The sequence below is a fragment of the Schistocerca americana genome, chromosome 8 (genome assembly GCF_021461395.2).
Source record: "Schistocerca americana isolate TAMUIC-IGC-003095 chromosome 8, iqSchAmer2.1, whole genome shotgun sequence".
Lineage (NCBI taxonomy): Eukaryota > Metazoa > Arthropoda > Insecta > Orthoptera > Acrididae > Schistocerca > Schistocerca americana.
In genome coordinates, this window is record NC_060126.1 from 467,953,689 (window position 1) to 467,981,407 (window position 27,719).

Genomic DNA, 27,719 nt, shown 5'->3' on the forward strand with positions numbered 1-27,719 from the left:
GGTAATTGGACATTTTAAAAAAATTACTTCTGCTATATTTATTCAGTAATCAACATATGCTTCCTTTCATTGACAGTTTATTATTTCATAGATAATGTATGTACTGAACAGAGCCATGTCCGACATATGAAAATAAGTTTTTGGTATAATTTGAAGTTCTTTCTCATGAATGGGAAACAGGTCAACATCTAATCTTGACAATTGATTCCACCTGTTCCCTTAATGTATTCAAGGATGCATTTGGGCTTCATTGTTTTTTCTAGGCTACATCTGTGTGTTCAACCATCTCTACACTTCCATGTTAACTTGATATCATATATGTGTCACACTTGTCTGTCCATATCAGAGCCAACAAATTATTACAACTTTCACATAAACATTTTCCTTCCTTTAAAGTTTGCTTTCTTAAAAATATTTTTTGGCATATTTGCCTGATGCTGCATACTATTCTGTTAACATTTCTGTTTTCCTGGTGCAATTTTAAAAAGAGGTCGGAGTGGTAGTACCAGTTGTCAAGAAACAAGTTCACAGCATTTTCTTATGCGCTATTATTCCAGTCAGTTTTGTCCTTGTCTGTATATATTTGGAAACCATAACAAAAACCAGTACTTGCTTCATGTAGTTTGTAAATTTTTAGTTAAAATCTCATTCTTTTCAATGGATTAAATTGTTTATGTGCTAAACTCCTTTATATTTCATTAAGGATTTGTCTATATTGACATTTTCATCTGATGTGTAAATGTCTTTAAATTCCTCCCTCCAAAAGTTGATGATGGGTCGTATCTTTGAAAGCCGGTCAGAACTGTCAGCAGTTTCATTACTGCAAAAATGTAAGATCTCAAAATTTGTTGAAACCCTTTAAAAGGCATTACATTTTAAATTTTGGCATTTTTACTATTGGTCTTGGATATTTGGTATTCTGATTTGAAGCATCAAAATGCATAGTTCATAGTGGCCTTTCATTCATCGAAAGTAAGGATATGAAGTATCATCAGCTTTCTATTTTTTGTTATCTGACATGTGAAGAGATCTGTTTCTGTAACAGGTATTTTCCAAAATATGCCATAAAACATAATAGAAAATAGTTCTAATAATCCTGTGTGTTCACTTAAAATGATTCAAAACAGATGCTTTTATGCCACGAGTCTCAGTATATATCCAAATGATTGGTGTGTTTTTCGCATCGTGCCAAATTCTTGATAGAAGTGGTTCAGGTATTGTATTTTCTTTTTCACTCTCGTTGTCTATAGTTAAACATTTTGTACTTCTTCTATTTTGTACAGTTGTGTGTCTATCACTGGATTCTTCATCACTACATCCACGTAAGCACCCCTCTCTCAACATTATGTTAGGATTTATTACTTTTTTCTTCAAAAATGAAAGTACAAACCTCTAGCACGCTTGCTTTGTAACATAAACTTAACAAATTGTGACCAGTCTCACGACATAATGGTAAGAACTGACCCATGACTGTAATGGACAAATGTTTTTCTCAAGAGTTAGAATCGCGATGCTTACATTTGGTCCACAGTTATTTCCATGAGTCTAACTAGAGATACTCAGATTTGGTCCAAACTTATCACTCGTCAGGCTTGTCACCGTACGGCATGTGGTTAAGCCTGACTTTATACAAAAGATTAAAGATATCTGCTTCCTCACTCATACCTGTCAAGTTGCACTTTACACTATATTCCTTATTTACCGGGACCTGACTCATCCTCATTGGGCTAAGGTGCCATGTTTGATAGTACAGTGGCACCTTCAAGTTTGAAGTTATTGGACCTAGGATAGCATCATGGACTAAAACTGGCTACTGGCACTTCCTACACAAGAGTTTCCTCACTGAAGTGGGCTCTTACTTCTTCTATTCTAGTGTCACCAACTCTTGCTCCCTTATGCAATCACCATATGAAAATTTCCTAATCATCCAGCTTATCCGGTTCTTTTGTTCATGCAGGGGGGTGTTGACTGCTAATGCTCACCCTCTGTGGACTTCCCAGTTGGAATGCACCTTGTGACCTATGACATGACATATTTGTGATCTTCTGTCTGATCTTAGTCATCCTGCCTGCTCCACTGTTTTCTCTTGCTTCCAAGTCATGTGGGTATCCTGGTGAATGAACTGGCTCACTAACTAGAGCTGTGGTTACTAGCCATCATCTGCTTTGGAAATCTGGTGCAGGTAAGGCCACTACTCACATGGAGGTAGATCATCATCTGTTAGCCTACTGCCCCCCCCCCCTCCCTTTCTAATAAATGCCACACTATCTAGGAGACTACAGCTTATAACACATCCTTCAAGACGGAATTTACAATCCTATGTCACCTCCACATCACTGACATCAGATTAATCCATAGCTTCATCTTGCACAATGGGTTATGGAAACTTACAGACAGTAATGCACATTAAGGTGGAATTCCCCCTCCTCCTGGCTCTGCTGCCTACTGTGGTATTCTGGGTTTTTTGCCACTAATGTTGGTGACAATGTATTGACAGCTGAACTAGTTCTTTGTTTCCTGTGAAAAAGACACACTTGGCCTCATGCGTAGAATCTTGTCTTTCAGAGACAGTGTTGTTAGGTACTGATCTGTCTGGGCATGATTTGTAATGTACCCTAACTGTTTCAGTTCTGCCTAGTACCTTTTAATTACTTTCCAAATATCACAAAAACTCTCCTGCATATGTTACTGGATTAGGATATTTTTTCTAGAATTGATTTATCATTCTCCAGTGGACTGTGTGTTGTTCTCAAATTTATTTGCAGACTGTTCTAAAACTGCTTTCAAGTAACAGAGACAGTTCTGAACTTGAAAGTCCATTTAATAAAAGTTTCATAAATGTGACAGTTTTTTGTGAGAGACTGTTGCTCCTTCTCCAAGAATATGTCACAAACATAGCTCACTTTTTTCAGGACCTATGATCTGTGGTATGTCTTTGATGTTTCCACATTAGCTATGTGTTAGTCTAGGAGCTTACATACATGAAATGAGGAGTTACATTCTTATTCTAAAACAGTCATGTGCAAAGATGTTAATTGTTTAATTTTTTTCCAGTGATAAGATACAAACCAAAGCCATTTTTGAGAAATACCGTCCAACACATGTTATCCATCTTGCTGCCATGGTGGGTGGCTTATTCCACAATATGTCCCACAATTTGGACTTCTTGGTATGTACTGAGGAAAAATTATGTAGTAGATCTAATGTAGCAAATTGATACAGTGTTGCTCAAGCTGTGATGTATGTTCCTTTTTCAGAGGAAAAATATTCATATTAATGACAATGTATTGCAGACTAGTTTTGAAACTGGTGTTGTGAAAGTAGTTTCATGTCTCTCGACATGCATTTTTCCGGACAAAACAACATATCCTATTGATGAAAGCATGGTAAGTTAGCTTGAATTTTATTAAATTAGTAAGCATAATTTTGATATACAAACAAAGCTCTGTCACAAATTCTAAGTATTAAGATACAAGGAAAAGTATAAAAAGCAACAGTAAATAAATGCAAAACAAGCACAAAAAAGGCAAACCATCTTCACATTCTGCAATAATTTGTATTTAGTCTCTAACCTGTACTAGGTGTCTTATGCCATCAGTAGACGACTTATTTGGTGCCGAATTCTAAGGAGGATTTTTTCCTCTTTGTAACCATGATCTGTCAAGCACCAAAAGAGACTAAAGTAAATTCAGGGCTTTCTGTGTTGATGTTGTTTCAGTAACACAATAGACAAAAAATTACCCTTTCTCATAGGGAGAGAGGGTGAGTGAGTGAGTGTGTGTGTGTGTGTGTGTGTGTGTGTGTGTGTGTGTGTGTGTGTGTGTGAAGTCGCATGCCCACCTGTCTGCCACCGGCGCCCCTAGCTAGCCCACAGACGGCTCCCCACTCTTCCACAACGTGTTACACACTTTCCCCAACCTTCTCCCTGCCTCCCGCCTCTCTCTATCCCTCACCCTACCCTGCACCACCACCACCTCACCCCAGTACATTCACTGTGGGCCAAGAAACAGCTGGCAGTCAACTGAGCTCAATGTAGGGAGGTGTGTGTGTGTGTGCACGTGTGCATGCTTGCATTTTTCTCCTACAAGCTTGAAAAAGGAAGTTCATTCCAAAAGCTAGCAAAGCTCTGCACTGTTTGTTTGTGTACCTATCGACGATGCAGTGCTCCTGCCTTTCAGTGAGCTGTCTCATTTATTCTTAAAGAATTCATAATTCTCAACCAGAACTTTCTGTACACTGTTCCTGACCTTACACATCTTTTTCCTCATTTTGGTTGCCATTTGTACTTTGGTAAACATTGTTGCCACAACCGCATCATGATCACTGACTGTTTGTTGCCATTAGATGTAAGACATTTCCCTCATGAGTTGGGTTCTGAACTGTCTGTTCTAAGTAGTTTTCAGAGAAGGCATTTAGTAATGTTTCACAAGATACCTTGTCATGCCCACCATTGTAATTTTCCCAATTGATAGTTGGAGGATTAAAGTCTCCACTGATGATTACAATATGATTGGGAACTTATGTACAAGTGAACTCAGGTTTTTCCAAATTTTTTGGTTACATCAGGAGATGAGACTGGTGGACAATAGAAGGATTCAGTTATCATTTTATGCCCTCCCTGATACAGAGTCTTACCCAAGCAATCTCACTTGTAGCTTCAATTTCAGTGGATACACAGCTGAAGCCACTCATTGGTGTTAAGGTTCCCATAGAGCTACCACATTGTATATATGACGATTGCTATATTTCACTGGCTGCTCCTGTTAGCCCTAGACATTTTTGATAGGATATGGTTTTAGTGGGCCAGCCGAGATGCAATAATAGGATATCTAAGTGTTCTTCAAACCAGGATGCATGTGTGCAGCCCTGCGAACACTTGTCATCATCTTGGAAGAGCATCTAAAGCATATGCACCATTAAGTTGTAGAAGAATGAGCAACACTTGGTCACTGAGAATGTTGAAATAAGAGACTCATTGCACTCAGACTTGCCTCATTTGAAAAGGGCAAAACCATAACTTGCTGAAGCACTGTACATGCCTCCAATCAGCTACTGTCCAATTTCTGTGTTTAATCCATTGAAAATTTGCAACCTTTCTATCTGCCACTATGAATAAAGATACCCACCTGCCACCATATGTCCATTGTGTGCAGTTCTCGTCATGTGGTTTGCTAATAAAGTTATAAAGATGCAGCTGCATTCACTGATGGCAGTAGTTACTATTGGGTTTGAAACAAATTGCCAATGATGTGGTTTGGGCATTTTATGATCATTATTTGTACATGCCTGCAAGTGGTATACAATTGTTTGTAGACACACTGGACAGTAGACATTGATACACCAACAAATTGGGAAACTTCATTCACTTTGTGGTCATCCAAACACAGTAGCTCCTTTGTGCCATTCTGTCGTAATTTTGTGTTGACCCATCTTATTGCACCGATTCCATAGTGGCTGGCATGTAAACAACACTTCACTACCATGACAGGTGGAGAGTAACTTGACCACTCTGTATCATTTCTAAGCAATGTACTGTGCTCCAAAGTGACCAATGTGTTTCTTTAAGGAGATAAGGAGATAAGTAATATTTTGTAGGAAAGTTGTGGTAGAATGTAAATACTCAAGGAAAAAGGAGACCACCCACTGGAAAGCAAGAGCATTGAGTCGTCGACAGGAAAAAACAAAAAGAAAGAAAACTTATATTGTTACCAAGTTTTTCATGACAGAGTCTTTACGTAAAAACTTCTCGGTCCATATGCTGCATCAAATTCAGATAAAAGTCTGAGCTTTCAATTATATCCTCCATCTACATCAGGGACTAAAACTGACTGTTGCAAACTGACAAGATTCTCTCTTATATACCCACAGAATGGCATCTGATTGGTTGAATTACATCATGGTGGCTCATACAGATGTGGCACCCTCTATGTCCATGGATTTTGCTTGCGCTTTTTATTTAGTGCTGCTTGCAGTGCCATCCATGACATTAGGCAGTGAACTGCAGGAAGTCTTCCTCTGTTTTTTCCATGTCAAGTGCACATTTCCATGCATTGCTAAGTGCACTCTCAGGCCAATATTATCTTTAACCAGCTGCAGAATTTCTTTAATTTTTCTGAGTGACCAGAAGACTGGTCTGATTGCGTGCCTATGGGAAAGTACATGGATGACTCAGACATTCTGTGTACAGAAAACTTACACACACAGATCTGTATCTCAACATGCATAGCTTTCCCCATCCAGCTCAGAAAACAGCTATGGTGAACACACAATGCTAGATAGAGCATGCAAACAAAATCTATGGGTGTTGAGGTCACCACATTGGTACACGCAGTCAAGACGTAATCCATCCAATTGGATGCCATTCTGTGGTTATAAAAGAGAGAATCTCACCAATTCATGGCAGTTGGTCCCTGATGATAATGACGATAATGATGGATGGTATCATTGAAAGCTTGGAATTTTATCCAAATCTTACATGCCAAGTGAGCCAAAAAATTTGTATGCAGAAAGAAAACTTTCCAGTTTTTGGGTAATCCTTTTCTGAGATATAGGACATGCACACACGTGCACATGCCCCTGTACAACACTGGCTGGGTGTAAAGTCCCAATGCTGCATTTTGGCAGGTGGGTTTGGTGGGGTAGGTTTTGTGTTGGGTGGGGTGGGTAGAGAGGGAGGAAGGTGGGGAGAGGGGTTGGGAGGGTGGGTGGTTATCAGCTTTTGTGGGTCTGTCGATGACTCACAACTTGTCTGCTTTTTGGTGAGTGGTCTTCTCCACTCCTAAATTATTTATACTTTGTCTGGTGATCTCAAAATAGCTAAAGAATAACAACAATTTGACAGCCAATGTGCACTCAGTTTTTTAAGTGTATGTAGAAATTCTCTATAAACATTTCCACACTCAAAATTGTTAAGTATTTTGAGGCCTACTGAACAGATTTACAGCAGGTGGCATGTTAATTCACAGGCTTATATATAGGTTTCGATCTTTGGTCTGCTGTGTGTCGTGTTCAGCTCCATATTGCTGCACGATTTTCTGCTGGTTTGCGTAACTAATAAATAGACCCTTATGCTATGCATATCCTCTAGTGTTATGAATTATTGGAGAGTCTTAAGTTACTTGAATCTCATAGAATCATAAATTCACCCTATTCCTTTGGCAAACGTATTGCATTTTCCTTATGGGTGTCATGTAGAATTAACCCCCCCCCCCCCCCCCATCTTTTTATCCGTGAGGCCTGCAACTTGTAGAAGAATGAGGTGCAGATCCAGTTGTACAGTTTGTTTATTAGTAATGCCAGTTTGGAGTATTAAATGATCTGTTTCAGTTGCTTAGAATGACATGACGTAGTTTTTGTACAAAACTACAGGTGACAGTTTGATGTCATAGTTCCAACTGAAATTACTGTGGGTAAAAAGAAAAGAGTAGAAACTTGCTTTGCTGCAGTAAGATTGACACAATTCTTGTTAAACACTATATTCCACATCCATGAAAAATCTTATGTAGTAACATGAGGCTGATAACTGTAATTTTCCACTACTTACATTTCATTTGAACTGCTGGCAGACTGATAACAGTTAGCTTCAGTACAACATGCACTGAGTGTCAGTTGGTCATACACTTCTGCAGATACTTAAAGTTTCTTTATAGACAATTTATTTTGTTATGTCATGAATTCTGAACATCTATGATGAGTCTGTAATTTGTTAGTGATGGTGTCAGTGTATGACATAATTTGCTGTAAAATAACATAGTGCCTGAAAGTTGTCTGAAACCAGTGGAAAAAGAATAGCTTAAAGACATTGCATTTAATAATACACATTGTTTTACTTAAGACATTTGATAGATATTAATGGCATTTTCAGACATTAGTGATTGCATAGAGAATAACACCTGATGAGTCTACATTTAGTAAAAAATTGTTTTCCTGAAGTTTTTGTGCATTCTGTCACCATCATGGTTGTGAAAGTGGACTTATTTTCTTGCAGGTCCACAATGGGCCACCACATCCTTCCAATTTTGGATATAGTTATGCAAAAAGACTGATTGATATTTACAATAGAGCATACCACGAACAACACGGCTGCTGCTTTACTTCCGTAATACCGTGCAATGTGTTTGGACCTCACGACAACTTCAGCCTTGAGTCTAGCCATGTTATTCCTGCTCTCATTCGCAAGATGCATGACCAAATACAGAAAGGTGTGTTTAAATTATGCTCAATAAAAATCATCCTATGGAAAGTTCTGGCAGAATGTTGACAGTGAAATTCTTGTTGTGTTGCCATCCAGTGAAAAAATTGAGCAGATGTTTCTGATTTGACAGTTTTGAACTACTTCATCAGTAATTTATAATTGTTAAGATGCTTCTCAATTGGAACATAGCCATATTGAGCCTAAGACTGATACACAATGAATTGCACACCCTTCTTTCTTTAACATTTGGCTGCTCCTATAAGAATGGTGGATTGAAAGCCTACTAAATTTGTATGTACTTACTACTGGTTTGTTTCGTTTGTTCACACACAAGTTAAACATACTTTTATTTGCTGGTAACTATTGTAAGTGTTTGGTGTCAAATCCTTGGAGAAATGGATGGAATATAGTGCAATGGTAAATCATTTTATTTAGAAAAGTGAACCTCATTACAGACACAGACTGGTTTGCAGGAACTTCATGGATGCTCTGCATCAATACAAGAGAGTTTATTGCTGGATAAAGTAATATATGACATTGTGACAGAGTATGTGCACATGAAAAAGGTGAGTGAGCAAATTGTGCAACATTTGTGTACTTGCTATCAAAATAGTTCCAGAAAGAGTATTCCAAAATAATGTTCAGAAATGTTGAAGAATAATCAGAAGGAGCTAAAGCATTTGTATGTAACTAGACAAACCATAAATCTATCTCATGAATAAACTCTTCAAAATAGTGTGTTGGCCAAAGGTGGAAGAGCATCCAAAAATGTAGAAATCTTTTGTTAATAAGAAAAGTAAATGAAGCTGTTTTTTTTTTTTTAGACTCACTTGGAGAATAGTAAAGAAGTGACTAATGTTTATTACATGCTTCACAGCATCATTTCCATAGTGAGTAGAAACAGTAGAACCAAGAGTAGCAGGCACAAAAATATTCTTGCAATATTTATCTCGGAAGGGTATTGTGATTGGTAGAAGCTACCAGGTGGCTCCCTCCTATGAGGGGGGGGGGGGGGGGGAGAGATAAGGGATACGCAAAAAAATCCACAGCATGGTCATGGGAACACACATCACAACTTCAATGTAGGCCATGTAGAGGAACTCTTGTTAGTTATGAGATCCTATCCCCTTGTCTGGCTCAGGTTCATTGATGATCTGAACCCTGGACCAAAACACTGCGTAATTATTCCTCAGCTCCTTCGCTCCTCTCCTCTCCTCGGGTAGCTCATAACTCTTTTGTGAGCAAGTACAGGGCAAGCATGTGGCCCACAAGCCATTTCTTCTTACCCCACACTGAAGTTTTCCCCTTCGCACTCTGACTGTCCTTCCTATGTAACTCTTGAACTGTAGTGGCTCCTTTGACACTGACTGAGCTTACCCAAGAGGTCACCCTTTCACTTCCTTAGCATATATCTTACCTCTCTAGTCAGCTAATCGTGCACTGTCCCCATTAGTGGGATTAAACATCCACTTTTCAAAATATTCTCAATAGTGCAAGCTATGTATGAAAGGGCGCCCAGTGTGGCATGCAAAATGTGCAGTCTACGTTACTCCCCTGGTGTGTGTGTGTGTGTGTGTGTGTGTGTGTGTGTGTGTGTGTGTGTGATATGCACAAAGTGCCCAAAATCCAACATGGTAGCCAGCACATCATGCGAGAGTGGGAGTCAAGTACCTGCACAGTTGTAGTCCCCTGATTGCAAAGGTGTCACACTGGTAGTGCCTGTGTTGTAAACTTTCCGTGTATGCTTAAGAGTATATGTTCATCATGTTTGGGAGATGGAAACACCTGGCAGTGGTTACCCATGCCTGGTATCCACTGCTATCCACTGCTGTGGGGGGCGGGGGGAGGGGGTGAAGATTGTTATCCACAACATCTGATTCCATCACATACCCTTTTCAACACACTTACGCAATGGCTTCGAGCAAGCGGTACATCACTGTTGGCAGGTGTGACTGTGTTGCTCCAAGGATATGCTGCCCACTCGAACTGGAAGATGCTGTACTGCATCATATTAAAGAGACCCCATCAATGAGTACATGAGCAGTGGAATTGCAAAACAAGTGGTTCACTGGGTCACACCTAATAAATTATTTGTAAAAGTGGCAGTGCTACCAACATGTTTTCAGATGGTTGTAACCCAGAAATGGTACGTTTCTTGACATGAGTTCCAATTCAAAATATTATCTACTCAGTGCTCTCTAAAAGCCCTCTGAGATTGTAAGGAGAATATGAAAGCAGAATATTATAACATCCTCTATAACAAACTTGGTCATATACCAGTCAAAATTTCACCTTGGAAGAGGTTCAGCATAATGCAAGGGATGGAGGGGACTAAACTACAACCAGATGAAGAATTATGGACTAACTGAGGAGGAAGTAGTCATTTTTCCCACCATATACAATGAGATCTGAAGATTAACGGAACAGACAACACTGTACTCATTCTGGCACTGGATGATGTAGTGTAACATGGTGTTCTTATGAATACTTTATTCCACTATTAGCCTTCAGGACAGCTACAGATGTTCATGTCATTTGATAACTAATTAAATAGTTTGTAAATGGAAAGCATCTATTGTGTGTGCTCTGATGTGCGTTTTGTGCCTATTGCACACGTGTAATGGTAAGCTGTGATGTGAGGTAGAAGGTTTCACTTGGTGTACAGGCTCATTTATGCTTGGTGCCATGACTTGGTGGTGTCAGGGATTCATAGGAGCAAGAGTTCAGCTGACAGTGTCACCAGGGAACCCAAACAAATGAATTTCCGTATCACTTACTTCGAACACTGATGATGTAAAACTTGAGTCGGACATTGTATATGTTATGTTGAAGTTGATTTGTAAAGCTATTTATGAGATGTTTGTACTGTTCTCGGGTCTCCAGTCGGGTGCAGTCGTTTTCAAACCACAATATTTCGACAGTGTTCCTTGCCGTCATCTTCAGGTGATGACTTGAACACAGGTCCTGAACACAGACCCGAGAACAGTACAAACAGTTAATTCGCCAGGAAAGCCTAAGATCACATGTTAATGAGCTACTTGATTTTGGATTGTCAATTACTGAGATGAAGAGTTAAAACACAGTAGAGTTTTTATGGAAGAGCTGAATTCATTTAGTAGCTCGGAAGAGTTAGTACATTCTTACAGCACCAGTCTGCAAGAAAATGAAGTCCATAGTAAGAAGCAGTTCATGCATAGGTGTGGGACAGATTAACTGGACCACAAGAACACTCAAGAAAGGTGACTGTACAATAGCAAGATGTTTTAAAGGTAACATTCATTGAGAGATCCAATGTGACTGTGACATCCTCTGTATACCCATGTAAAATGCATTACATTGTAAAGACAACATGCTTCCAAGGAAATAAAGGTAATTGGTATCAGTGTGATGTAAAACCATATGCATCACCCCCTATGTGACGTATTAAATGCATACATCATCGTGCTGTATGAATGACCCACTCTGTGGGGATTGTGGTCAGTCATTAGATGGTAAGACTGTATGAAAAAAACTGATTTGTGTCATCTATGGGAAAAACATTCTCACAATTAACAACTTGCAATGTCTTCGAAAAAGAAATGTACTCACAATTACATTGAAGACTGTTATGATTCTGACTAACACTTGCAACATATTGATGACATTGCACAGATGTCATGTGTGATCAAATACACTCATGCAACCTGGAGGCTTGGCTAGCATCTGCATTTATGTTGAAGCATACATTTCTCGTGGTGTTTCCAAATTTTTGTCCAGCCCCTGTACTCATTATCATCAATTTCTGCAGATGACATCAAAGCAGTGAGCCTAATTTTACACCTTATCCAACGGCGCAGCCTGTATAATCTTATTTTAAGGTCAGACAGTATAGTATTGTCGGCCTCTGGGCAGAGGTGGCAAGTCACCTTCCATTGTAGGTTCAGCCCCAGAGGACCTCTGACTGTCCCTTGCTAGTGGGTTGCCATAAGGCCACCTTTTAATTCATCTATCCATCTAGTCCCTCACCATTTTAATCAGGGGGTGTTTATTCCCACCGATTTATTGATCTGACTCTGTCGCCAATATTTTGTAATGATCAAGGGCCCACTACTCGAAAGTGAAAAGTATGCCTCTTGCCACCTGACATGCCCCTGGCATTTGACATTTTCAGCCGGTATACTGCTCCAATCTTCCAGTAAATGCGTTTCCTTTATTGCTGGTTTATACTTCCGTCTTGTTTTTTCCATCCCAGAGAAACACATTAATTGTAGTTTTATTCCTTTTTGGACAGAATTATTGATTTGACACTTCCAGAATGGAAGACCAAGAATCTTGTAGCTTTGTTTCTTAAACCCTCCAATCCTACCTTCTCTACTATCCATTGCACCTGGTCCTCCTCAGCCCACTACCTATGCCACCTCCTTGGATTTTGACCTCCACCTCTCTGTTGCCTCCATAAAAATATCTGTCATATCATGCCCACTAATTGTCAGACTGTGCCTTGCATTCTGATAGCTACAATCCCTTCCACATGAGAACGTATCTCCCATACAGCGAGGCCACGTGACATATGGTTGGCACAATTGCAGGATGGATTGTCCTTTGCCCAATGTGCTTGAGGTCAAAAGTCTTCAGACACTTTCTGTCCTAAAAAACAGATATCCTTTCCCATATCCGTTCTCACAGACCAACTGCAAAGGAGTACCCCCACTCATTACCCAGTGTCACTCTGGACTGGAACAGTTAAACTGCATCCTTCACGAGGGCTTCAACTACCTGTCACTGTTCCCAAAAGTCGAAAAATTTCTACCCACAATCCTTCCCAACTCTCCTAAGTTATATTCCACCACTCATTAGATTTATGAAGTACTCTAGTCCATCTTTATATATCACACCTGCCCCGGCCCCTTGTCATATGTATAACCCTGTGGAAGACCAGGGAGTTCGACCTGTCCTGTGCACCCATGCAGCAAAAACTATTCTTGTTTTGTCACAGGTAGACGTGAATTGGTTGTAACCTACCCATTAATGAACTAGTGTTAACAACTGGAGAGAAGAGTTTTGGCTTATAGTAATTGCTGTGAAATTTTCAGCCCCTTACTCACATACTTATTGATTTTCTCTCCCACAACAACTGGAATACTGGAAACTTTGTAACACATTAGATAAATGTTAGAACTGTTGGAAGACTACTCCCAAAAGTTTTTCATGCATAATTTGAATCCTCCACCAAATACCATTCAGCAGCTGATAGTTGCACTACATGCAGTATGAAACCAAACATCTGTGAAAATTGGTGACAAACTACAAAGTTACCAATAATTGGCTATCTTTATCAGCTGTACACATGGTAAGTGGTCTCTGTGCAAGGTATTCATTGTAATATTATGATTGTAGTGGTGTTTTTTTTTCTTTAAAGCAGTGGAAATAGTCTGCCTCAGACCTCAGTTTGAATAGTTCAGCTGTCTTCCCCATTTCTTACTACTGTTATCAGTCTTTGCATTGCAGGAAATAATGATGAAAAGACATTGCTCTTGACTGCATTGTCTTGGATAAAAGTCATTTTGTTGTACTACATTTAAAAGTAGTTGAGAAAACTATTGTTCACAGAAAAATATATTCTCTGGAGAGCAATTAGCGTGAAAAACATTTTACCCACATGGTGATATCATTTAGTAAAATTCAGAGAAAACACTGATTCGCGCAAACACAAAATATGGAAATATAATTACAATTAAAAAACTGAGTGATGTTCTGTGTTATTTACTGCTAAAATATCATTTTTAATGACTAAACATTGTCTGCAATGCTAATTTTAGTGTACACTATAGTGAAATTTCAGCTGTAGGTTATGTTCAGCTACAGTGTTAAAAGTTTTTTATATTAAACAATATTATATCTTCACTAAATGTATTAACTGAACAGTGACATTTATTTTTCCAGATAATTCAGAAAATGCAACATTCACCGTGCTAGGCACTGGAAAACCGCTGCGTCAGTTCATTTTCTCATTGGATCTTGCAAGACTTTTCTTGTGGGTACTACGAGAGTACAACAATGTGGATCCCATAATCTTATCTGGTAACTAATTTTCATAGCTACAAGTAACAGCTGCTATTGGGATTTTTGCTTATAAAATTTTTTCCACCTGGCATTATTAATTAGCACCCCCCACCCTGGTTCCTGCTGCTATTGGCTAAATTTGCTTTCCTTGATTTTGTTGTTGATTAGCTTTTTTATTTTAGAATGGGGTTGTATATGTGTAGGATTTGAGTGATGTAATGGTAAGTGAAGTAAACCAAACAGTAATTAAGCTAACTGGAATCAGGCAAGGCCCTGGGCTCGTATCCAGTATGGTGAATAAATTCCCTCTTCATCCATCAAGATTCAGATTTCCTGTGATTTACCTGACTCACTTCCTGTATGTGGCTTCCTGGTCATGGAAATAAGATGTCAAAAAAAAACTTGCTCTTAATGTTTTTGTGACGTTTAGTAATGTTTTTGTGACGTTTAGTAATGTTTTTGTGAAGTTTAGTAATGTTTTTGTGAAGTTTTGTGGAACTTAAAATTTTGTCTCACAGTCTGATTTGTTAGTTGGTGTATCTGGTTAGAATTATAATATGATATTGAAGGCTGGACATTTAATATTTGTACTGTGGAAGAACTGACAGCTTTTACAATATGAATGTGTTGTTGACTTCACGATGTTCTATGGACAGCAAGATGACAAGTGAATGTGTATTACAGCTAGAAGTAATTTTTCGTTAGTCATTCTGCCAGTCCATTCAGCTTTCAGCATTTTTCTCCTCAATTATATTTCAGAACTATCAAAGTATTTTTGCCTTATAATGCTATGTTGCAGAAAAAACACTTGTTAAATCTCCTTAATAATTCTATCAGGGTTCTTTTTGCTGTCAGATCATTTGCCATTTCAAAAGTTTTTCCACCCATAGGTATTCTGCTTTTTATTTTCTCTATACAACTTCCATTTTCTGTTAGCTAACTTCCAAAATAACTAAAAGATTTTGCTTGTTACAGATCTTTCTAGTTCCAATGGTATTTTGATGGAACCTTCATGTTTGCAGATTGTAATCATTTTTGTCATTCCCTCATTTTCCTCATTCCATAGTCTGTTTTACAGTCCTCTTCCTTATAAACTGTAGTTCTTTTTCTGATCCCGCCAATGGTGATTTATTGTGGATAACACTCATTTCACAACACTTCCTGCAAAAATGACATGGTTTTGATGTCAACCGCAGGAAATGCTTTGTTCTTGACAAAGATTGCAGACTCATAGATATTCAGGTTTGCCACTAAGTCTGATAAAAAGAAAGCAGCAATGCTGTTTAGGACCAGCCTTGCATATTATATGGACAGTTTTTTTTCTTTTTTGTTCTTTTTTAACTTTAAAATGTTACTGACATGAGGAGAATGTTCCCATACGAGTAGGCCATTGGTGGATTGAGTGCGAAATATGTTGTACAGAGATAATTACTGCTGACCATATGTCTCAGTTTACACATGAGGCAGGGAGGAAGGACTCTCGCAAAAGCTTTTTACAAGCTTGGGAAGAACATATCAACCAATTGAGTTTGGCATTAATATGTACTCATAAGAGCTTGACACATGTATTATCTACATTCTTAAACAGTCCTAATATAAGCTTTTAGTTTTTGTTTGGATTACAAAAAGGTTTATTGGCAGCCAAACAATTTAATACAGAGTCAAGAGTTACTTGTGTAATTTTACCAAGAGTTGGGTTGGAATGGTGTGATGGAAGTAAGTAAAGTTGTATCACAGCACAGTGAACGCATTATTTTAGTCACAATAGACACGAAGCCCACACCTACCACAGTAGTACAAGTTTATATGCCAACTAGCTCCGCAGATGATGAAAAGATTGAAGAAATGTATGATGGGATAAAAGAAATTATTCAGACGAAAATTTAATAGTCATGGGTGGATGGAATTTGATAGTAGGAAAAGGAAGAGAAGGGAAAGTAATAGGTGAATATGGACTGGGGGTAAGGAATGAAAGAGGAAGCTGCCTGGTAGAATTTTGCACAGAGCATAATCTAATCATAGCTAAAACTTGGCTTAAGAGTCGTGAAAGCAGGTTGTATACATGGAATAGGCCTCACTGGAAGGTTTCAGATAAATCATATAATGGTAAAACAGAGATTTAGGAACCAGGTTTTAAATTGTAAGACATTTCCAGGGGAAGATGTGGACTCTGGCCACAATTTACTGTTTATGAACTGTAGATTAAAACTGAAGAAACTGCAAAAAGGTAGGAATTCAAGGAGATGGGACCTGGATAAACTGGAAGAACCAGATGTTGTAAGAGTGTTTCAGAGAGAGCATTTTAGGGAATAATTGACAAGAATAGGGGAAAGAAATATAGTAGAGGAAGAATGGGTAGCTTTTAGAGATGAAATAGTGAAGGCAGCAGAGAATCGAATAGGTAAAAATACGAGGACTAGTAGAAATCCTAGGGTAACAGAAGAGAGATTGAATTTGATGAATGAAGAAAACATAAAAATACAGTAAATGAAGCGGGCAAAAAGGATTACAAACATCTCAAAAATGAGATCGACAGGTAGTGCAAAATGGTTAAGCAGAGCAAATGCAAGGATGGAGAGGCATATATCATGAGGGTTAAGGTAGATACTGCCTACAGGAAAATTAGAGAGATCTTTGGAGAAAAGAGAACCTGTATGAATATCAAGAGCTTAGACGGAAAAACAGTCCTAAGCAAAGAAGGGAAAGCAGAAAGGTGGAAGGAGTATATGGAGGATCTATACAGGGGTGATGTACTTGAGGGCAGTATTATGGAAATAGAAGAGGACGTAGATGAAAATGAAATGGGAGATATGGTACCGCATGAAGAATTTGACAGAACGCTGAAAGACCTAAGTCAAAACAAGACCCTGGGAGTAGACAATATTCCATTAGAACTACTGCTAGCTTTGGGAGAGCCAACCATGACAAAACCCTACCATGTGGTGAGCAAGATGTATGAGACAATCGAAATACCCTAAGACTTCAAGAAGAATATCATAATTCCAATTCCAAAGAAAGCAGGTACCGACATGTGTGAAAAGTATCAAATTATCAACTTAATAAGTCACGGTTGCAAAATACTGAGACGAATTCTTTACAGATGAATGGAAAAACTGGTAGAAGCTGACCTCAGGGAAGATCAGTTAGGGTTCCATAGAAATGTTGGAACTTGTGAGGCAATACTGACCCTAACTCTACAACGTATCTTATAAGATAGATTAAGGAAAGGAAAACCTACGTTTTGTCAGTTTACAAGCATTTCGCTCTCATTTAAATATATGGCTGAAAAAGTCAGCCTTCAGGAATTGTGAAATGAACCCTGTCATCCAGGACCGTGTAGCACAAAGAGCGCAGATTTACCACAAGATGGGGAAATTCACAGGCGTCTGTTGTGCTGAATGAGGCCTAGGCGCTGTAGTGTGCGAGTGAGACAGACGAGAACCTGCGTCATAGGGAAACCCCATAGAAGCCATTTGTGGCCAGGGAGACATAGCAGTATTAAATATGGCAAACCTAAGTCGGCCATAAAAGGAAACATTTATGAAAACTATTTAATTCTGTACTAATTCAGGGAATGAAGCTACAGTAATTTGAATCTACCATCCTTCATAAATTTTCATGGTGATCCCAATAAAACTTGAATATTGATCATCTCTGTAATAGTTTAAGATTTACTGTTAAAGTGAAATTCACAAGTTTTTAACAAAAACCTGAATGCTAAAATATGAACACTTCGTTCGATCTGAGCAGTCGACATTTCACATAGAAGTGCATCATTAAAATGACAAATGTTGTAAATATCAACTCTGTAACTTTATTTGTTTAAAAGAAATAGTAAATTTAAATTATCAGTCTTTTTTGTTAAGCGTCAGATCATCATTTCCTCCACAAAAAACACATTGAGTGATGATAGCATGACACCTCATTGAATAGTTAGGTAATAGAGTATTTGTTTTAAAGTTTAGTGCCTAATAGTTATTTTGTTCTTTCTTTATTTATCAGAAAGCCCATTGGTGCAAGGCTACTGACTGTGACATACAAAGTTAAGAAGGAAATTGTATATAAAATAATTTAATGGTTATTATGTAATGGATGTTATTGTTACTTTATTTAGAACATGAAAGTGGTCAATCTTTGATTATTTAAATATGTTAAAATGTAAAATAATGTAGAATAAGCTATAGCCAATCAGATGGACAGCTTCAGGAAAGGGAACTGCCCTTGTCAGTTGAGCGAGGATGTTTGGCACATGGGAAAACGCAGCCGGAGAAGGGCAGAGACAAATAGATTCAAGTGAGACACGAAAGCAGAAAGTTGGTCTTTAGGCAGCTAGGAAGTGAAATGACTTAGAAAATTTCGCTTTGTGTGGTATCCCGGGACTTAGTTTTTGAGCGGTGAGCAGGTGCGCACGTGGTGTGAACTCGAACTTTTCGTGTAAATAAAGAGGTGTTTCGCAATGAGATTGTAAATGAGCAAACTGTGGCAAATGGATACGCGCTTGAGTGTGACAGTAACTCTAAATATGGCCACTTTCGCTATTAGTGTGCTTTCTGAATAAACATTATTTTAACCAAATTGCAACTGTGTGGCCTACATCATTTATGGGTCATTAATTTAGTTCCCAATATTATTATTACTGTTATTATATGTTATATTAATTTTGTATTTTGCAAACTTGCCAGCAGCCAGACAATTTAACTGAAGGGTCACAAGTGTCTAATTTAGGGCATGTAATGCGACACATGCGGTTCAATCCCTAGAATAGTTTGAGCCAAAATATTTCAAAGAAGAGGAAGCGCATGTGAGCCCAAACACCTTTGGGATCTTAGCTTGCAGTTTCTAGTATTTGTAGACTTAGAGAAAGCTGTCAGCGATCTTGACTCGAATATTCTCTTTCAAATTCTGAAGGTGGCAAGGATAAAAAGGTTATTTACAATTTGTACAGAAACCAGACTGCAGTTATGAGTCAAGAGGGCATGAAAGGGAAGCAGTGGTTGAGAAGGGAGTAAGACAGTGTTGTAGCCTATCCCTGATGTTATTCGATTTGTATATTGAGTCAGCAGCAAAGGAAGCAAAAGAACAATTTGGCGTAGGAATTAAAGTCCATGGAGAAGAAATAAAAACTTTGAGGTTTCCTGATGACATTGTAATTCTGTCAGACACAGCAAAGGAGCTGGAAGAGCAGATGAATGGAATGGACAGTGTCTTCAAAGGAGGATATAAGATAAACATCAACAAAAGCAATACGGGGATAATGGAATGTAGTCAAATTAAATCGGATGATACTGAGGGAATTGGATTAGGAAATGAAACACTTAAAGTAACAAAATAACTGATGATGATCAAAGTAGAGAGGGTACAAAATGTAGACTGGCCATGGCAAGGAAAGTATTTTTGAAGGAATAAATTTGTTAACATCAAGTATAGACTTAAGTGTCAGGAAGTCTTTTCTGAAAGTATTTGTATGGCGTGTAGCCATGTATGGAAGTGAAACATGGATGATAAATAGTTTAGATGAGAAGAGAATAGAAGCTTTTGAAATGTGGTGCTACAGAAGAATGCTGAAGATTAGATGGGTAGGTCACGTAACTAATGAGGTGGTACTGAGTAGAATTGAGGAGAAGAGGAATTTGTGGCACCACTCGACTGGAAGAAGGAATCAGTTGGTAGGACACATTCTGAGGCCACATTCTGAGGCATCAAGGGATCACCAATTTAGAACTGGAGGGAAATGTGGAGAGTAAAAATTGTAGATCATCATCAGTTTAGCTGATAAGTGACTGTGATACACAATGTCTCTGACAGCCATAATGAAAAAGGAGCTAGGACAGAGCCCTGTGGAACACCCGTACCAATTTCTACTAAGGGAGATTGTCTATTTCTAATTGAGAGAAATTGTCTTCTGTTTTTCAGGTAGGAAGAAATTACTAGTAATGTAGATTTTTCTACACCATAATACTCTTATTTTTGTTTGTAATATGTTCAAAGGAATGCAGTAAAATGCTTTACTTACATCACGTAATACAAGTGACACTGTCTTCTTATTATAAAAAGTTAAAGTCTGATCAGCAGTTTCCAGAACAGCTGCTGCGGTATTTTTAGCTGACTAAAATACGTACAGACTATTGCTATGGAGGCCATGTTTTCCAAAATAATTGCTTAATTGAATGAACATGAGTGATTCAAATATTTTTGAGGATATTGGCAACTGGTTAGTAGTTCTAGGGGAGCTGTTTATCACCCTTTTGGAATATGAGGATAACTTTGGAGATTTTGAATGAATCCAGAAAAATTCCATACTCTATACATTTATTTAAAGTAAAATTATTCATTTAACTACATAATTAGACATTTAGTTGCAGTCCATACTTTTTGGAATTAGATAATGTGAAAACAGTTTTAGACGTCATCGAGCATGATTTTGTTCCATTGTAACAAAGGTCTTGGGACCAAGCAGATCCCTTGCAGATATGTGGTCTTAATCTTATCTCAGAGTTATCTGACTGATGTGACAGAGTAGTCATTCAATTCTCCTGCATCAAACAGAATTTAATATAGCTGGCTGGAAGAATTATCTTGTCTGATAGCTTCCCATGGTGCTTTATACTTGTTTGGAGCATATTCTGTGTACCTTGCACATGCTACTTTTTTAGCTTATGTGAGCGTAGCTTTGTAATAATTTTACTTGTAAGGTAAGCATTGTAATCCAAATACCTCTGTCCAGTCCCTTGATTATCCTCACTTTTATATATCTGATACCATATGAGCATGTTTTCTCTAATTTTTATCAGTTCTTTTGTATTTTTGTGTTTGAGGGGCTAATTTTTATTAACAGAGAGCATGAAAACCATAAGCCTCTATATATTTTACAGAAGTCATCAAAATCATTTTCAATTCCAATTTTTCTTCTTTGACACTTGCATACAGAGTCTCAGTTTGCATTTTTTAACTTGTCAGGAAATAAATAACACAATGTGCTCCTCTCTCTAACCTCTTACTCATGCCACACTAAATTCATTTGAATAAGTTGGTTGCTTATGATAAAGTGTTAAAAGCAATGGAAAATAATCTGCAAATACTCCATTGGCCATATTCAGAAATAAACAGTGAAATCTTTGCGTCAAGTGAGGAACTGTAAATGTGACTGCCACTCATTTCACTTGCAGCAATTTAAGGTCCCTGTCTAACCACACACTCCGAAATTACCATATGTTCGGAAATAAACAACAAAATATTCATGACAAGTAAGAATATGATCGTTATTGCTCCATGTTTCACTCACAGCAATTAAAGCTGTCTTCTTATGTTCCTACCTCATCACACAGTCGGAAATTGCTACATATTCAGAAATAAGCAGGTAAATATTTATTTCTTCCTTCATTCTCTTGCTGCAAATGTTAAATAACATTGAATGTTGCAGAACATACTTACATTACATTCATAAAAAGGTGTCAGAATGTGGTAACTACACTAAGATGGAAAAAAAATTAACATGTAGTGGGATGCGAACCTGTATGCTTGTACTCAATAAACCATGACATTATCCATTATGCTCGAGCTTATTCATGTGAGTTTCTGTCTCATTTACTGGCTATCACAGTGTCTCTTTAAGGCTTATACCGTGGATGCGTTATTAACTGATATATTACATGAAGGATGATACATTTTCAATGCACTTCTGCCTTGAAACTGCATACTGCAAGTGATAATACAGAACAGCAAAAGATGGCAAAATAAACATGTTGCGTGGTGCATCAGTTGTCAATACTGTGTGCGACTTCTAAATGATGTCATCTTTGTGGGAAGTGTTGTGATGTGAGTGTTATCTGTTGATTATTTGCATACTTTTCATTGAATTTATGCATGCTCATCCTACTATTATGTCTATTGCTTTTTCTAATGCTTTGTTTGCTAGTTTCTCAGCATAAATATTGAAAAGCATTTTTGATAAATAATACTCTTGTCCAACGCACATTTGATTACCTGCCTCGTATGGGTTCTCATTTCCTATTTTCACTTAACTTCTTGTCTCCAGTCTACAGTTCCTTTACCAGTTTAACAGATGTACATTTATCTGTTAACTTCTAATATTCTTTGTTGTGTCATCCTCGAACATCCAATAGCATGTCACATTCCTTTTCCAGGACTTCACTAAATCTTCTGGCAAAGTGCCCTTGTCATATATTCTATTGATAAGGTTGATCAGTCATTGCTTAATTTCCTAAGGCCTTCAAGTGCTTCAGCTGTTGTTTTATCATAGCCCATTGCTTTCCTCATTCTGTCACATTTATTGGTTTGCTTTGGTTCCACATGTTATGTAGTTGTTGTGATCATGAGCATATGAACATACAATTAGGGAAACTTATTTGGATAAGGACAGTGGCAAATGGGTGAGTGAAGTACGCGCATGTCACTCGGGAATCTACTTGTGAATCAGATTAGTGAGATAGTGAATTGAAGTGCAGGCAGTTGTGCACTTTGCAGTTTTTAAGTGTATACAAGCTTACTTGTTTATGAGCATGAATTTTTAGTCTGAGAATTCGTTGTTAAATTCTGTGTCCCTTCAACTTCAAAGACCTACTCTGATTTGATCACCACTTTATGCCACCATTGCTTGGCACTAAGGAAAAATGTCATTTATGTATACTTTTTTTGGTTGAGGAGGAGGGGATGAAACTGAACAAATTACTGTGCCCAGATATGATCACATGTGTGGAATATTAATGGTGTTCATTGATGCTAATGTTGTGGCTCATTGCATATTTTTGTTCAGTTTATATAGGAACCATGGAGTATGTGATTTGTTCACAGTTAATTTTTCATGTTACTCCCTGTTGCACCATTTACTTTGAGCACAGCACACCAACAAACATGGACAAATCATGAAAACAATTTTAAACCTTGGGCAGCCACCTATATAATTTGTAGGGTAGGGTAGGAAACTCCCATTAAATTTCAGCAAGAGGCACCATCTTGGTTCTAGTGGTTATTTTAATGCAAAATTTAAATAATTATTCAAGAAAACATAGAAGATATTCCATGTAGGGTTAGAAAATATTCAACAGTGAATTCCCATCACACAAGTTGTGTCCAGTTACAAGCCAAATTTTAAAAGATTGTAGAGCATTCCCTATCTCCATAACTAACAGTTATGGAGATCTGCAGCCACCTGGCTGTAGTGTAGCTTGCTGACTGAAATAAGAATGTGATTCTACAGATTACTTACAGAATTTGTATTTGAAAGTTAAAATAAAATTGTTAGTAATTAAAAGTTGCTGAATGTGTTGCTCCTGGGGGGAAAAAAATCAGCAATCTAGTGCGGCAGATCTTAGCTGTAAAATTCTGTATGTGCAGTATTGTGTATTTGATAAATTATTAATAATTGTTTGTAGAAGGAAGTCCTTTAATGTTTCAGTTGACGAGGAAGATGAAGTAACAATAAGTAAAGCTGCAGAAACCATAGCCAAAGCTTGGGACTTCCGCGGTCGCCTGGTCTATGACACCAGTCAGGCAGATGGTCAACACAAGAAGACAGCCAGCAATGCAAAACTTCGCAGCTTCCTACCTGATTTCAAATTTACTCCATTTTCTGATGCTATTCGGCAGACTGTTAAGTGGTTCCGTGAAAATCACAAAAGAGATGCTCGTTTGTAGGCACATTTCAGGCTTTGTCAACTTGTTACATATCACTTGTTCACGTGTTTCAAAATTGGAAGCTAACAGCATTAAGTTAGCTCTGAGAAACAAGGGGGTGGGGGTGATAAGGGAAAGGAGGGGTTTAAATTCCTGTGACATCCAAAGCCTTTAACTGCATCTTTTCCTAACAATTTCTGAATTTTAAGTTTAAAATTGAAAACAGCTACATGTTAGATTGGACTTAATTTCCATCATCACCATGGTTCTGTTGCTTCCTTAGTGAAAATTTTGAGAATGATTGAAGACTCTCACTGAAAGACATTCTCAAATGTTTCAGTTTTACTTTTCAACTGTTTCACTGAAAGACATCAAGTAAGTTCCTTACTAGTATTTAATGGAGAACACTTTGTTTTGAGACTTAGTGTCAGTTGTTAGAACTTTGCAGTTTATGAATTGCAAGATGTGTAATACCTCAGAAATCCATTGTTATCTGACTACTGTAACAGATCACAAGCAGATAAAAGAAATCAGAATAGTAGAGTTTAAATCACGAGGATCTGGAGATAGTATTACAGTAATTTTCTTGAAGAAAAATTGTGTATATTTTGTAATGAATTGTATTTGAGCCTTATATACACTTCTTCCATTATGAGGCTGTGCAACTATGTGAACAGTTTCTCTGGCAAAAGCAAATAAATATTTTTGTTAATCTGTTGACTTTGATCAGTGTAGAATATTGACTCTAAATAACCCAACAATATCATGTAGTAAAAGACTGCTTCGTCCAATATACCAACTGACTGACTCAAATTTTAATTACTGCATTGGTAATGAGGATAGTATTTTCTAGTAGGAACAAGCACTTATATATGGGGGGGGGGGGGGGGAGAGAGAGAGAGAGAGAGAGAGAGAGAGAGAGAGAGAGAGAGAGAGAGAGATGAAAACGAGACATATGGGAAAAAAGTAAGTAAACTGTTTATTATTTTTGAAGTAATTAACATAACTGTTAATACCTCTGCCCCACTGTGAGATAAGACGGTCAATGCCTTCATGAAAAATGTTTGTGGGTGCCTATAGAACTATGATTGTACCCAGGCAAGTACCTCTTAATCCAAAGCAAATCAACAGCCACAAATGCCTTTCTTCTGGGCTCCAAAAATATGTCAGTCATATGGGGAGAGACTGGGACTGTATGGATGATATGTAAGAGCTTCCCACTAAAACTTCTGCAATGTAATGCCGGCCCACATTTTGCCAAGGTTGTTTAGAGTACACTGTGGGACTTTCACTTGGAAGCCCTTACACATCCTTTGTACGTCCCAATCTCTTCCTGTATAATTTACATATTTTTGGAGCCATGAAGAAAGCCATTCTTGGCCATCAGTTTGCTTCAGACGAAGAGCTGCACACCTGGGTTCACTCATGGTACTGTAGGCAACTGCGCACATTTTTCCATGGAGGCATTGACCATCTTGTCTCACTGTGGGATAAATACCACACATATTACTCGTAGCTTTCTACTCTTATTAACTGTTGCATGATGTTTTGTCAGTAACTTCTGCTTTGCTTCTTACCCTGTCTTCCACCTTTAAGCTCTCAGGTTTTCAAATGACGTCCAGTGCAGTCCCCAAGAATCAATCTTTCCTTCTCATCCCTTCCCTGACCTGGGGTTCTCAGTGACTCTTCCGAACTGTCCCCATTTCTTGAACCTCACCGGTCCTTTTCCTTCATCCCTCTTCCTTCCTTTTCAACCCTTCCACCAGGAGGAGGAGCCACTGGTTCCTAAAACTTGCTCATGCCCTTAACCTTTATATGTGTCTTCCCCTGCCACCGCTCAGTGAGTAGATTTTTTTAAATCTATCCAATTATTTTATTATTACATTGCTAGGAACATAGTGTTTCACCTGGTGTGTGGCACAAAAATCCGTAACTGCTTTAGTTCTGTATTATATTGCAGACCATTGCCCACTTTCTTAAAAGACTTCTTGCACAGTAGATTCTGTTTGTTTTCCAGGTCCATCGGTTGATAACACGTCTGGACTAAATGAAATCACAGTGGCTGAGACTTTGATCTGTAATAGAGAAAGACTGGAATTCAAATGCCTGTCATGTGATGCTGATATAGGTTCTGTGTGTTTTTTCTAAACCACTCTAATACAGAAACTATTCTGATAATCCATTAAAGTGACGGCGAGTCCCATCTGTATTCCTTATCCAGTCACAGATTCTTGTTGTATTCCAGCTCGAATGTTGATGTGACTTGATAGTCTAACCAACCTTCCTTTCATTTGAACACATTTTGTATTTCCTTGTGCAGAAACTTACACAGCCAACGTACAAAGATTATCCAGAATGTAACTGTTATTCGATGTAGCATGGGAAGCAATTTATTGGTGAGGGGGATTCAAAAGTTGTAACACTGACTCATAGAGTAGGTCAGTGTCCTCAGAACTGCAATAGTAGCAGTGATAAAGTCTCATTACTTTTCATTGGCTACAGTAGTGATTCAAAAGTAATTTTGCAATTGAAAATACTGCCAAATGTGAAATATGCTGTATGGACTGGTTTTGGTTGCAGTCTCAAAGTTGTTGCCATTCATCACAAAATTTATGCTGTATGCAGACTGAATTCATTGAGTGAGCAAAGGTGTTGGGTATCAGTGATGACACTTGTTTAAGAGTCGAAAAGCAATGTTTAAAATAGTGATAGAAGTGGGTGTCTGTTTGTGCTCAGCAATGAACTGGTATAGAAAATTGATGTAGAAATTTGTGAAAACTGGTGTTTCAAGATATCTCAACATTTAACAATAAGGTTCTTTTTAGGAAAATGGTAACTAATGCAGTGGATACAAAAAAGAACATAAAACTGTAAATGAAAGGTACGGGATACACACACACACACACACACACACACACACACACACACTCTCTCTCTCTCTCTCTCTCTCTCTCTCTCTCTCTCTCTCTCTCTTTGCATCTGCACTTATTGAACCAGTGAGGCAAAAAATTCTCAAGAGAGCCAAAATAATTTTAAGGTTGATGCAAGAAGAGAGGTAAATTGACCTTTGGGATGGGATTTGAGCAAACAGTTTACTTAGAAGAGCTTCAGATTCTACAGAAAGGTCAAAGATTCTAGTAATGTGCAGAAATGGCTGTTCAAAATGGCATTACATTGTGTGAGAATAAAATACAGCAAAGAATGGAAACAAAAGTGATTCTCACTCAGTATTGCATGTCAGTATATTCAACGAAGAGCTCTTTTGTACATCTTGAAAGTATGAGGCATATAATTCAGTGTAAGAAACACATCAGTATTGATTGCTTTCATCATCTTAGCTTTGTAAATTGTTTTACATGAGATACATCTCGAAAGTTAAGGTTTGATTAATTAGAAAATACGACAGCCTGCAATAGCTAGCTTATTCTATGTACAGTGACCACATGTGTGTATAGTTAAACTTTCTTTTGCTGATCTAGGATTTTATATATATATATCTATAACATTTACTACACTCAGTGATTTGGCTTCTCAGTGTAATTCTCTGAACTGAGACTTTCATCAGTCTCCAGCATTAAGTAAAAGATTAGTAAAGCAATGGCATCTTGCATTTAACAAAGGCTGTATGAGTGTGCAAAATGGGAATAACATATTTGGTGTCCAAACAAAACACCGTGTTGTGTGTGAATGAAAACCTGTATGCAGACTGTTGCTTCAGAAGATTGACAGGTGTCCTGCACAACACTGAACCATACTTTTAAAAAGTAAACATTTTTTCAGGAGCTCACTTCCCTCTGATATTGTGAAGGAGAGGAGCTCATTTCCCTATGATACTGTTATATATGCTGGA

General features: G+C 37.9%; 1 protein-coding gene across 2 annotated transcripts in view; it reads left to right on the forward strand.

Moving 5' to 3' along the window:
- Window positions 1–24,385, forward strand: part of LOC124544903 (GDP-L-fucose synthase) — a 42,333-nt gene extending 17,948 nt beyond the window's left edge. For both annotated transcript variants that reach the window (XM_047123634.1, XM_047123635.1), the window contains exons 3-7: window positions 3,055–3,169; window positions 3,258–3,386; window positions 7,988–8,201; window positions 14,117–14,254; window positions 23,652–24,385. In XM_047123634.1, coding sequence (XP_046979590.1) covers window positions 3,055–3,169; window positions 3,258–3,386; window positions 7,988–8,201; window positions 14,117–14,254; window positions 23,652–23,890 — 835 coding nt within the window. In that variant the 3' untranslated portion in view covers window positions 23,891–24,385. The remainder of the gene's footprint in view (window positions 1–3,054; window positions 3,170–3,257; window positions 3,387–7,987; window positions 8,202–14,116; window positions 14,255–23,651) is intronic.
- The last annotated feature ends 3,334 nt before the right edge of the window (window positions 24,386–27,719 follow it).